The 14,158-nt window shown below is 40.1% G+C and overlaps 1 protein-coding gene across 13 annotated transcripts in view; it reads right to left on the minus strand.

The window, feature by feature from the left end:
* Window positions 1-14,158, minus strand: part of trpm3 (transient receptor potential cation channel, subfamily M, member 3) — a 501,544-nt gene that overhangs the window by 21,546 nt on the left and 465,840 nt on the right. For 11 of the 13 annotated variants that reach the window (XM_073048536.1, XM_073048531.1, XM_073048530.1 and 8 more), the window contains 4 exons: window positions 11,057-11,185; window positions 8,864-9,115; window positions 6,581-6,755; window positions 1,465-1,606 (listed from right to left, as the gene is read on the minus strand). In XM_073048536.1, coding sequence (XP_072904637.1) covers window positions 1,465-1,606; window positions 6,581-6,755; window positions 8,864-9,115; window positions 11,057-11,185 — 698 coding nt within the window. Of the gene's footprint in view, window positions 1-1,464; window positions 1,607-4,905; window positions 4,928-6,580; window positions 6,756-8,863; window positions 9,116-11,056; window positions 11,186-14,158 lie in introns of those variants that run through there. The other 2 variants (XM_073048539.1, XM_073048540.1) reach the window with 2 other exon arrangements.

Raw genomic sequence — 14,158 nt, forward strand, 5'->3', positions numbered from 1 at the left:
AAATAACATCTCCACCTCGCTGACAATCAACACTGGCACACCTCAGGGATGTCTGATTAGCCCACTGCTCCACTCTCTCTGCACCAATGATTGTGTGGCTAGGCACTGCTCAAATGCCATCTATAAATTTGCTGATGACACAACTATTGGCAGAATTTCAAGTGGTGACGAGGAGGCGTACAGGAGTGAGAAAGATTAGCTGCTTGAGTGGCGTCACAACAACTTTGCACTCAACATCAGTAAGACCAAGGAAATGAGCTTGGACCTTAGAAAGGGTAAGTTGAGAGAACACACTCCAGTCCTCATTGAGGGATTAGCAATGCAAAGGGTGAGCAGTTTCAAGTTCCTGGGTATCAACATCACTGAAGATCTATCCTGCGCCCAACATATTGATGCAAATACAAAGAAGGTACAACAGCGGCTACATTTCATTAAGAATCTGAGGAGACTTGGTATGTCACCAAAGAGTCTCTCAAATTTCTACAGATGTGCCATGTAGAGTTGCACTAACTGGTTGCACAACTGTCTGGTATGGAGACTCCATTGCACACGATTGGAAACAGCTGCAGAAGGTTGCAAACTCAGCCAACTCCATCATGAAAACTTGCTACTCTAGCATCCAGGACACCTTCAAAAGATGATGTCACAGAAAGGTGATATCCGCAGTTAAATACCCCATCATCCAGGACATGCCCTCTTCTCATTGCTACCATCAAGGAGAAGGTGCTTGAAGATGCACATTCAATATTTTAGGAACAGCTTCTATATCACCACCATCTGATTTTTGAATGGACAATGAACCCATGTAAGCTACCTCACTATAATTTTTTCTTTTTTTTGCTCTTTTTGGACTATTCATTTATTTAATCTTTTATATATTTTCTTACTGTAACTTATAGATTTTTTATTATGTATTGCAATGTACCGCCACAAAACAACATATTTCACAACATGCAGTATGCTGGTGATATTAAATCTGATTCTGATATCAGGGATTAACATTTTCTCTCGCTGATTACCTTAAAGAGTGAGTGTGTGTGTGTGTGTGTGTGTGTGTGTGTGTGTGTGTGTGTGTGTGTGTGTGTGTGTGTGTGTGTGTGTGTGTGTGTGTGTGTGTGTGTGTGTGTGTGTGTGCGCATGCGTGTGTGGGACTCTGCTTCTGAAATTCAGTTCTATAGAATTTTATGGAATGGAGTTTCAGAATATATTCCCCCACTCTAATGAGTTCCTGTCTTGGGTACCTCCTACCTCCTGACTGTTAGAACATGCTTAAAACTTAAATTAAGCATTTGTTAACGTAAAAGCTTTTGACAATTGAAAAAGCACAGGAATAGGGCCAAATTATTAACACTGAAGCATAATTTACAATGTACACATAAGCATTTATTTTTTAATGTTCAATATTATTTCCTTTCTGAAAGATATCCTTGACTATTTGTATACTTCATACGGTTCAGTACTCACTTGAACACAGCTATAAGGAGGTTCACCAGCAGAATATTTGCAACTAAGAGATAGCAGGCCATTATAGCAGGGATGATCCATGCTCCAGTAATACAAGGAGGTAGGGGTTTACCATCTTCTGATACTCCAGCCCCACATGGAGCTAAAATGAAAAGAAAAAGATACATTAAAAATTTATGCTCATTCCTGTGTCTTCACATATCAATATAGCATTCAACCAAAGTAGAGCTCAGTGCTGAGAGAGGCATACGTAGCAAGTCCCATTCTGTACACAGAGGGCATAAAGATAATTAAAAGGAGATAAATGTCCTCAGAGTTTCAACCATTGAGCAAAGTTGGATTGTTATCATCAAGTTAATGCTCTGCTGCTTGCCTTTTCGCTCCCAGTTCGGATCACAAGCACAAAATATGCAACTGATTTAGTGTGCTAAATATGAATCCTTTTTAGTCCCTTAGATAGTAAATTCATTGATGTTGTGTTTCTATTAACTTTATTACTGTTGACATTTGAATTTTATTCAGTCTTGCCTCTGAAGCAGGGGTAATTCTGCCTATAGTGACTCTGCTGACTCGTTAAAAAGAGCCATCAAAGTAGTCCTTCTCTCCCTACTCTTGGCCCACAGCTCTGAAACATTTCCCTTTTAAATATGTATTGAATTTATCTTTGAAAGTTACTATTGAATCTGCTTCCATTGTTTCACAAGACAGATCATAGGAACCTGCTGCACAAGGAACCATAGCCTCATCTCATCTCAAACCTGTGTGTACTCATCTGCTGCTGCAAACAAATATTCCTTGTTCCTGCTGCCCAATTCCTTCATGATATTGATGCCTCAGTTGTTTTTTTCCCTCTCTCGAAGGCTTATGGTGGTTCAAATTTTAGGAGAGATTACGTTTTCAAAGAACCATGTGAGGCAGTATTTCCATTTTAACATTAAGTTATGAAAAAAGATGTGGAACATTACTTTGATGTTAAATCATTAACTACATCAATGAGATCTTCAGTAAAGTGTTTTTATTTATTAACATACAGCGCAGAGTAAGCATTCTGGCCCTTCGAGTCACACCACCGAGTAATCCCCCAATTGAATCCTATCCTATTCATGGGACAATTTACAATGACCAATTAACCTACCAACCAGCACGACTTTGGACTGTGAGAGGAAACAGGAGCACCCGGAGGAAATCCATGAGGTCATGGGGAGAATGTACAAACTCCTTACTGGCAGCAGCGGGAATTGAACTCGGGTCGCTGGTACTGTAAAGCATTGTGCCAACCACTCTGCTACTGTGTCACCCCAATGTACTAATCTATAAATTGAAGGTTTCACTATTAAGCCAAGACATTTGCTGTAAAATGGAAAATTAAAGGCAGCATAAACCAGGTGACTCCTTGAGCCAATGCGACCTAAGCATTGTGATCAATTCGAGTGCTAGGAAGGGACAGCCACCACCATCTTACTTAAGTATACGTTTTCCCCAGATGGTGGGAGAACATACTCTGATCATAGTCTGGAACACTGTCTCCGTCCTCTCTGATGTTAGCCCTCCCAGAATGTACTCAATATTCTGAATCACCGCAAAACACTAGCACATGCAATACAGAGGAGGAAAACATGGAAGATTGAAGAAAAGATTATTTTGATTATCTATCAGGTAGAATCATTGGAAACTGATGTTTGACTGAGAGTCCAGCCTTATCCAATCAATCAATAGCAGAGCCCATTTGCTTTCCTACTGATGGTGTGCGTTGCCAAGATGGACAAACCAGGGACTAATAGTAGGCTGTGTAACAAAATCTTCAGAAAGAATTCAATGAGAACAACCCTGACTGTCATGTCGCCATCACCTTTATGACTAGGGTCTGAGCAGAAGCCTCCTTCCCTTTTCCAGTACTAAGTGGTGGTGGTGGTGTAATTTATATAATCATACAGTAAGTCATCTCCAGCTGCTCAATCATTCTTACATTGGGGCTCCACAGCCAAGGTCAGGTTTGTTTTCATTCTTATGTTTCAGTGAAAGACCTGCTCTGCTGGCTGTTGCCCTTATGGAAAGATGTTATGCAATGTCCTAATCAACACTTATCCATAAAACAACATGACAAATTAACTGGTGTTTCTCAGATTTCTGGTTGTGGAAGATTGCTGAGCACTAACTGGTGATGTTACCCATATTACAGCATATGGGTACAGGACCTCACTGGGTACAAAGCATGGTAAGTCATCCCAACCCCATGGAAATGCCATATACAATTAAAACTTGAGCCACATTTAACACATTAAGGCTTTAATTTTCACCGTACATCTCATGACCACAGGTCTTCTCAGAGACAATAAGTAACTTAGAAGTGCTCGAAGAAACTCTGGCAGAAAACGCACACATGCAGATCTCACGGATATGCTATTGTGCCCAGATAATCTGTCTCTCTTTTGTTGGTGATGCCCATAAATTCATTTATGTCAAAGTGCAAAAGGGACATTGTTTAAAATTATATTTTCAAGGGACCACATTTTGCATTGCACAGGAATGTCCACCTAGATATTTTAAGCTCACCTATAGAGAGTGTGATGAACTGAAGCTAAGGCTATGGGCCTACGCCAGCTGCTCCAGACTCCGGGCCTATGGACTCAATTTGGTTCGGAATGCTGTTGCTTGCTTTTATTGTTTGCATGATTTGTGTTTTCTCTTTCTCTGTGCATTGGGTGTTGTTTTAAGATTGGGTTCTTTTGGGTTTCTTGCTTTGTGGCTGCCTGTAAGCAGATGAAACTCGAGGTTGTATAATTTATACATTCTTTGATAATAAATGTACTTTGAATCTTTTGAGTGAGATTTGAACCTGCAGCCTCTTGACTCAGATGTTAGGGTGTTACCCATTGGCTGATGTAACTGCCCATTATGGCATTGATGTTTAGGGCAGCAATGAAGGTCCGCCATCTCCGGTGGTGTTCAGGCCTTCCTTCATCATGTCAATAGCTTCCTCTCGGTTTTCAATACTGTCAGTCATGCAAATCCTAGGTGTGGACTCAAGAATACCATCACGCTCAGATGTAGAAGGATTCTTCACTGCTGTTTCCATAACAATTTTGTTTTACCAGTCAGGATTGTTAGCCCTGAGCTGAACCCCCAAACCTGGAGGACCGGTGGACCATTCTTAGACAGGCCTCTGCCCTTTGACTTGTTTGGCATGGGTGACCCTACCAAGAACCAATGCAAAAAGCCCCGAATCCAGCCAACATAGCTCTCCAGGTCACTGAGGCATGCAAGCCTCCAGACCATGATAAGGTTGTGGTCCTTTTGGAGGCATAGCTCTTCCATTAAGAGTTCTGGAATTAAGTTAAGTACATTTGCTAGCCTTGCCCCCACAGCTTGTGGAACCAAACTCAAAATGGTTCGTGAAGAAGGATACTAGGAATGGAGAAACATAAACATGAATCAACCAACCTAAATAATGATGAGCTTTTCCCTGGATGAAAATGGAGTCCAACATGTTGACAGTTCACAGTGCAAGGTAGGAGCAAAATAATAAAAGGGGGAAAAGATCAGAAATTAAAAATATAACTTCAAAATATACAGGAAAAAGAAAACAGCTCCACATGAATAAATGGTAAGTCAACGAGTCATTATCTGATTTATGTTGTACCGTTTTATGTGCCTTGAGACCAATTGTTAACTAGGGTGAATTTTGATCCTACCCATTTTATAAGAACAGGAGGAAGTTTCTTATTTCCTTGAGACAAATTTGGATATCACCTGATCCATATCTTGCCTCCATAACTTTCATACACTTTGCTTAGCAAAAGATAGTTTGCTGCTTTGAAATTTCCTAATGACTTCAGCCTAAACAGATTTTGGGCCAGTGTGGGGGAAAGGAGTTGTTCCTAATTCCCTATGATTTTTGTGAGGAACAGGCTGGCCCTAATCTCAATGCTCACTTGTTCTGGACTTCCTTGTCAGAGGAAATAATTTCTTTCTCCATAAATTATCAATTCCTTAGGGTTCTTCAGGGTTCCAAAGGATTATACAAACTGTATTGTTTATTCCCATCTGTCAATCTTTTCAAAATCCTCAATGGTCTTTCTGCTTTCTACCTTAGTAATTTCCTCTAGCCCTATTAACCTCAGAGATATCCAGCCTCTTCAACATTCCATACCATCATCATGGCCATTGTTGGCAGCAGTGCCTTCAGCTGCCATGACCCTACACTGTGTGTCTTTCTCTACAGATCTCCCTGGCTCTATTTCTTTCCTTCTTAAAATCCTTTAGACATTCCACGTGAACAAATTTGTGGTCATCTGCACTATTCCCAACAGGAAATGCTGGAAACCTCCAACAAATCAATTGTCAATAGCTGAGAAGGAAGTATTATTAATTTCTCACAACGAGAAAGTTGATCCAACTGAAGCATTAACATGTTTTCTCTGTACAGATGTTAACTGATCTGCATATCCTGTATTACCTACATTTTTATTTCAATTTCAGATAGTTAACATATGCAATATTTTATTTTGTACTAATATTCCTTCAGGTAGTTTGATATTGCACTTTATTTGATAAAATTCCCATGAAGCCACTTGGGATGTTTTACTTTATTTACAGGTGATACATAAATTCAAGTTGTTGCTGTTCAATGTGCCATTTGTTATGTGATTAGTAAACTTTTAATGATTAGTAAATGGAATGATTCAAGTAATTAGTTTTGGAAGTGTAGAAACAGACATCTTTTTTTGTTGCTATTACATGTGGAATATTTGGCACACAGTATTTTAATTTGCTTTAAAGTCTGGTTGCTGTCAGTAATTTAGGTTTAGATGGACATTACAAAATCTTTCTAAGGCATAAGCAGGCCCTCAGGCACCTACAGGGTAACTGACAGTCACATGTACTCAATCGCTAGTATTGCAAGTATTCACAGTTACCCACAGGTCACTTGCACATGCTCATATTAATGCATGGTTTCTCCCTCACAGTTGCCCCCTCCTCGCTCATATTTATTCTCAACCATTCATAGACATCCTAGTCATCCATGGGGAATCAACACTGCACACATTCCCCTGCAGACAATTAACAGTGACTTTTTGGTATATATTGCCATCCATAGTAACCCATGTTCACTCACGGTCAATTTGGTCAGCGAACACTTCTCCATAGATCATCCAGTAGGGCATGTAGAAAATGTTTCTTGCCAGCCTCCAGGATGGATCTTCATTGGGGTGAAGTATTGCTTGGCGTGCCACTCCAAAGCTCATTAAAATTACCAGCATGATGATGACAAAGTACATCATGTCGATCATCTACAAGGAGTGAGGTTGAGAAAAAAGCAATATTAGTAACCTGGGAAGAGAGGACACCATTCAGCCCGTTCAAATGATTCTGCTCTTCACTGGACTATGGACCATCTGCTTCTTCACTCATCTACTCCTAATGCTTCCTCTTTTTGAGGAAGGAAGAGTACCAGGTTTTAACACCCCTTTGACAGAATTTAGTTCTCGACTTCTTCCTTGTTCTTAGCTCCCTCACCAAAAGAAACAGTTTCACTATGTTTACCCTTGCAATCATTCCTGAATCACCTTTGCTTCAAAAAAACCTGTCTATGCAACCAAGCCTCATTATTAACCCTTTTAGTCCTGGTATATTTTTATATGGAGGTCAATTTAAGGACAAATTCTCCCCATTATTTTTTTTTCCCTTTCATGGGTAAACAGCCTTAGAAATTATGTCCTGTACTTCCCCATGTGAGTACAGGATTCCCAATGGAGATTTCCTTCTGGAGTAATCCAATACAGGAAGATGGCAGCAAACAGGGAATTGAAGGAGAGAGAGGAGCATGTGACAAAGTTCATAAGAAATCATTAGAGGAGGAAAAAGATGAAGAGGTACACCTTGAATGGATTTGTTGCTGTTCTTTAGGCTAATGTGCCATTTTTATGTGATTAGTAATTTTTTTTACCATTCCATTTATCTGGTAATAGAAAGATTTGTAGGGAAAGCAAACCATTCCTAAGATGCCATACCAAACATAACCTTATGGAAAGTTGGTTTTGGAAACATGTCTGAAATTTCTAGTCCACCTTCAGAGTACAAGTGCTGGGATAGTTGGCAAAGTTTTATGGGATCTTTAAAATAAAATAAAATCCCATCTATTTCCTTTGAATTAATTCTTTTTATCTCCATTCATACCATCATAGAAAGGACATAATAAAATGCACCTTTTTCATTCTTTCCTTTGCCCTCTTGATACAGAATAAGTGAATGAAATTTGGAATTTGAGAATTGTATTTACAGCAATGCTATTTCATGTAAATACAGCATAACAAACCAAAAATTATTTTAAAATGAAATGTTTTTGTGAAAATACTTTCAGGAACTGGAGTAAAATATATATTCTTTCTACTCTGTCTTAATCCCTTAATTACATGATGTTGTTGCACTCCCCTTGATTCTTTTAATGAATTCAGGATTTAATGATTTTAGTGGAATATTTGAATAATACCCTGCCCCAGTTACTTCTTGGGGAATGAGTTTCAGATTTCCAATTCCTATTTTTGTGAAGAAATGTCTCCGGCAGCCTAAAACTTACTTTACATTTGCTGTGTGTTCTGCACACCAAAGCAAATAGTCTTTGACATCAAATCTTTGCTCATCCTGAGCACATCAATTCGATACCCTATTGTCACCCAATTCAAGGGGAATATGAGCCTGGTTGACACAATTCCTACTTGTAATTTTACCGTATTACCTCCAGTGTCAGTCTATCGATTCTGTGTTGTGTCAATATATCCTTGCTGAGGTTAAACTTCTCCACTCAGAAACATAATATTTCAATGCTTTGAAGTAACCACTTACAAATTATTTTAAAAGACAGATTTTGTAACATGCATTCACATAGAATAATACAGAATCATAGAACAGAATGAGACCATTCAGCCCAACTGGTCTGTGCCATTCTTTATTCTCTCAAGTCTCCTCCCACTATTCTTCATTGTATCCTATTATGCTTAGTATTGCTTTTCCTGCTCAGTTCATCCAGATTCCTGTTAAATGCATCTCTGCTATTCATCTCAACTATTCCATGGAGAGTACCTCAAACTCTCACTACTCTCTAGATAAGGACATGGATCCTGAATTCCACATTTAATTTATTAGTTACTTCTTTAAAGATAGTTATGGCCCTGTTTCTGGTCCTACATGCAAATGGAAATATCTCTACGTTCAAACTGTCAAGCCAATCATAATCTTAAGTAGATCTATCTCAACAACCTATGGTCTCCCCTTTTCAATTAGAAGCCCAGCTACCCAGCCTTCCCTGCTAGTTGCTGCCTCTCGGTTACGGTGCTAATATCTGTGCCCGGAGCCGAATTTCAGTAATGAGCTCACTGATTAAGTAGCTTATTTATCTTACCATTTTTCCAATCATCATGACATAAGGCCCCAGATACTTGTTGACCCCGAAGATGTCTAATAGGCGAATGTACCAGTAAATGATGTTAACGCAGTAGATGACCCGGCCGTAGCTCATGTATGGCTTCTCCTGCAGGCGTAGCACCATTCCCACAGAGAAAAGCAGGATAGCCATGAGGTCGGTGATGTTCCAGTACTCCTGCAGCCAGACCTTCACTTTCTGCAATAGCTTACCAGGCTCTGACATCAGGATCTGATCAAGCCAAATAATGGTGTTAATTCAGTGGAACAGAGCAGCAGGGTAAGCAGTATCAGAGCTAAGATTCTTAGCCACTCATGGGTTGAGCTTTGAGGCCGGTGAGTACAGGAAAGGGTACAATTAGAACTATTAAGTTGAGAGATACTGGTGTATTCAGTTATGGCATAACAATATATACCAAGTAAGACTAGAAGATACAGTCAGTGGACTCTTTATTAGGTACACCTGTACACTTGCTTGTTAATGCAAATATCTACTCAGTCAATCATGTGGCAGCAACTCAATGCATAAAAGCATGCAGACGTGGTCAAGAGGTTCAGTTGCTGTTCAGACCAACAACAGAATGGGGACGAAATGAGATCGTAGTGACTTTGATCATGGAATGATTGTTGGTGCAAGATGGGATGGTTTGAGTATCTCAGAAACAGCTGATCCCTGTAATTTTCACGCACAACAGTAGTCTAGAGTTTACAGAGAATGGCGAGAACAACGAAAAACATCTAGTGAATGGCAGTTCAGTGGGCAAAAGTGAGAGGTCAGGACAGAATGGCCAGACTGGGTCAACCTGACAGGAAGGCAACAGTAACTCAGATAACCACACGTCACAACAGTGCTGTGGAGAAGAGCATCTCTGAATGCACATGTTCAAACCTTGAAGTGGATAGGCTACAGCGGCAGAAGACCACAAACATACACTCACTAGCCACTTCATTAGTTACAGGAGGTACCTAATAATGTGGCCGCTAGGTGTATCAGAGCAGAATTAGGCCATTTGACACATTGAATTTGCTCCGCCATTCAATTGTGACTGAATTTTTTTCAGCCCCTTTCACCCACCATCTCCCCATAGCCCTTAACCCACTTATCAATCTCTGCCCTTAATACACAACAGTGTCCAAATGTTGTTTCTGGCCACCGACAGCATGACTAAACTAGAACACAAGGTGAGACATTCAAAACAGGCACAGAGGATTAAATTGGGGGTTGCTGGGTGGTGCAGCTCGGGCTGGAAAGGCCTATTCTGCACTGTATCTTGATGTAGATAGAGAGAGAAAGAATGAGAGAGAAAGAAAAAGGCAGACAGATAGACAAACAAAGAGAGAAAAGTAAATTGCTTGGGAATGGAAAAAGGTTGTTGTCCATTCTGCCAGTGCTTGTTCCACTAGCATATCCAGAGATGGTCAAACCACAGTGGTTAAGAGCGAGTTTGTGTCCTGATGAAGTGTTAGAAGAGGTAGTAACTGCAGTGATGTTTCCCCTTAATTTTAATTCCTGTCAATAGTTCCACAATCAGAGACAGAAACCAGTGAACCATCTATGGGGACATAGTAATAGATTGACTCTAAATGCTTGGGAATCGTAATCCCTCTAATCCACTTTTGTAAAAGTTTCAAGGCATGTGGAAAGTGAACTTGTATTTGACCATAGTTAGAAACACAGTTTCCTGAATCCCTGGTGAGATGGCCTTGCCTGCTTTAATAAAGCTGAGCTCATTAACATATTTCAACGAAACAAACTTTTAGTACTGTGAAAATGAGATTGTACCTATCCACAAGGAATAATAGCTTTTCATCTGTCTGCTCAAATCCCTTTACAGCCTCATCGCCTTCTTTATTACTCTCCATAATTTTACTGCTTCATAGTTTTACTGCTTCAACAGTTCTGGTCCAATGTGCACACATAAACTCCTTGGTCTAATTTATGTCTATGCTTTCAGCTGCTGAAAGTATCAGCACATGACTTTTCCTCCTTCCCATTTCACCTCTCATTCCTCCTTTCAAATTTCCTTTAAATCCTTCCTCTTTGACTAAATTTTTGGTCACCACTCTCACATTTTCTCACATGACCCAGTGTTAAATGATTTGATTTTGTAAAGTAACTTGGGATGGTTTAATATGAAAGCGCTATATAAATGCAAGTTCCTGTCAAGCTTACCTCTCGCATCTTCTCTATGCTGAGTGTGAAGATGTAAGAAATGACTATCCACTCCTGTACCGATGGCCACCGCTCCATCTTCACCAAAACGATGTAATTAAAAAGCATCAGATAGCCAAAGTATGCCAGCTGTTTGACAGGAATCAGACCACAGTATATCAGCAACATTCCATAAGACTGGCTGAAGTCTTATATAAGATTACACTGAAAGTACAGCACAAAAATGTTCCGTTTGGCCCAGCAGTCCATGCTGGTATTTGGTGCCTCTCTTGAGCATCCCCCATACTTCTAGACCTGGATTTATCAGTGAAACCCTTTACTTACTTTTCCCTCAAATGCTTGTACATCTTCCCTTAAGTGCATCTATAGTATTTGCTTTAACCACTCCCTGTGGTAGCAAGATCCATATTCTCCCTGCTGTTTGGGTCACGAGGTTTTGTCTGAATTCCCTACTGGGTCTCTTTATGTCCAACTGTCATTGATAGCTTCTGTAACAAAACCTTTCATCTGCAATGTCTCTTTCGGATATTCAGGCCTTTTTTCTCAAAAGGAAACTGGTCCAGTATATTCAGCATAAACTGGCTGGTGGTGTAGTGGCATCAGCACCGGACTTTGAAGCGAAGGCTCCCGAGTTTGAATCCAGCCGGCTCCCTTGCACGCTTTCCATCCGTGCTGGGTTGAGCGTCGAGCTGGCAACTCGGCCTCGTAAAAACAAGAAACCCTGCTAAAAAAACGCCATCACGACGGCGTCCCGATGACTCCACTCGGAGTTAAGGGCTTTTTTCTTCTTCTTCTTCATATTCACCATATGTCTACCTTTGGATACCTGGTTTCATTCCTGTAAATCGCTGCACCCATTTCCATTTTATAATACAATAACCAGAATCACATGCAATACTCTTAAGTGTCATGAAATTAAGGATTAAAACTGGTTTAGCAGAACTTCCCTGCTTTTCAATTCTATCTCTAACACACATGCTAATTCTTGATTTACTGTTTTAATGACATTGTTAACTTTGCTGCAATCATTAGCAGTTGGTGCATAAGTACACAAATTCCTACATTCCGTTACCTCACCTGAAACTGAACCACACAAATTATAGGCCACTTTCCTAATTTACCATCTGACATATATCTGTGTTGACCTTCATTTGGAAATTATTCTGTGAGTTTATTAGCAGTATACAGAAAATTAAAAAAGATAGTGACTTTTTTAAGTCATAGGATAGTGTCATAGAAGATATTGTAAATACATCTCAAAAATTAAGCGTCAGTTTTGTAATTCTCATGTAATAAAATTGTGATGTGCACATATATTAGATCAGGGAAGTTCACTAAACAATAATTATGATTTTGTGTTCTATTAATATTATTTAGAGCATTATATTATTGGAGGGCTATGGTCCCATTGCAGGTTGAAAGGAGTAGGTAGTTTAAGTGGATCAGCATGGACTAGATGGGCTGAAGGATTTGTTTGTGTGCTGTACTCTGCTATGGCTCTATGACTCTAGAGCTCGATAACCAAGAGTGAACTTTTCAGAGTATTTTTTGTGGGGTCTGGTTTGCAAAGAGCAGAAATTCACATCAATTCAAATGACTTCCTTTGGTTGTGGCACAGAAGACCATCACCAGCAGAGTATGATGACATGCTCTGAGTTAGTGATTTCCATGCCCCATTACTGCAGTGCAGAAAACCCAACATGTCTGTCAGTTTTATGCATGCCGATAGTTCTGGCTTCATTGCTATCATTAAAATAAGTCTCATTCAGGTCTTGGTAGTTGGAAGGAACAGACACCATGATAGGAAGCTCCTAACGTGCACTGAATGGAGGCTGGTGGTTGTCAGAATCCCAGGGATCAGTGTGAACCCCTGTGGGAAATGTTCCTTAATCATGTCACATATGACTCACAGAGAGGCTCACCCAACCTCCTGCACTCACCTCTCAAAGGTACAAGAAGAAAATGAAGGAGTGGGAAGGGACAGGATAAGACCATAAGACATAGGAGCAGAATTAGGCCCTTCAGCCCAGCGAGTCTGCTCCACCATTCCATATGACTTATTTATTATCCCTCTCAAGCCCATTCTCCTACCTTCCTCTAACCTTTGATGCCCTAACTAGTCAAAAATCTATCAACCTCCACTTTGGCTCCAATAATGGCGCCACAGCTGAGTGTGGCAATGAATTCACCAAATAAATTCCTCCTTATTTCTGCTGTAAAGGGACATCCTTGCAAACTGAGGATGTGCCCTCTGATCCTAGACTCCCCCACTATAGGAAGTAACCTCTCCATGTCCACTCTGTCTACGCCTTTCAATATTCGATAGGTTTCAATGAAATACCCCCTCAGTTTTCTAAACTTCAGTGAGTACAGGCCCAGAGCAATCAAATGCTTCACATACATTAACCCTTTCATTCCAAGGATAATTCTTGTGAACCATCTCTGGACCTTCTCCAATGCCAGCATATCCTTTCTTACATAAGGGGCCCAAAACTTTTCACAATACTCACCCAACCCAACCACCCATCTATCCAGCATCCTCTTTGAATTTCAACCATCAGGCAGGAGACTCCGATGCATAAAGATAAGGACAATCAGGATAGGAAACAGATTCTTCCCTCAGGCCACTAGGCCTCTGAACTCCCTGACGCATTGCATTCTAAGTGTCACTACTTTATTTGTTCTGTACCTTACAATATTTAGTTTATGCCCTTTACTTTGTTTATTTATATGTAATTCATTTATAGATTTTATTCTTACTTTCCTAAGTTATTGTGTGTCACGTGTATCACTATGCTTTACACCCTGGTCCAGAGGAATGTTGTCTTGTTTGACAGTATACATGCATGTAGTTAAATAACAATAAACTTGACTTGACTTGATTCCAGCATTAGCAGTTTTATTTGTTTTCCAAATATTTGCCACTGTTAATGCTCGAACAATAGGCCACAGTTGGAATATTGTGTTCAATTCTGGTTGCTTCATTATAGGAAGGATGAGGACACTTTAGAGATGATGCAAAGGAAACTGTCCAAGATACTGCCTGGACTAGAAGACCTGTCTTATGATGATAAGTTGAGTGAGCTAGGGCTTTTCCCTTTG

The sequence above is a fragment of the Hemitrygon akajei genome, chromosome 6 (genome assembly GCF_048418815.1).
Source record: "Hemitrygon akajei chromosome 6, sHemAka1.3, whole genome shotgun sequence".
Taxonomy (NCBI): Eukaryota; Metazoa; Chordata; class Chondrichthyes; order Myliobatiformes; family Dasyatidae; genus Hemitrygon; species Hemitrygon akajei.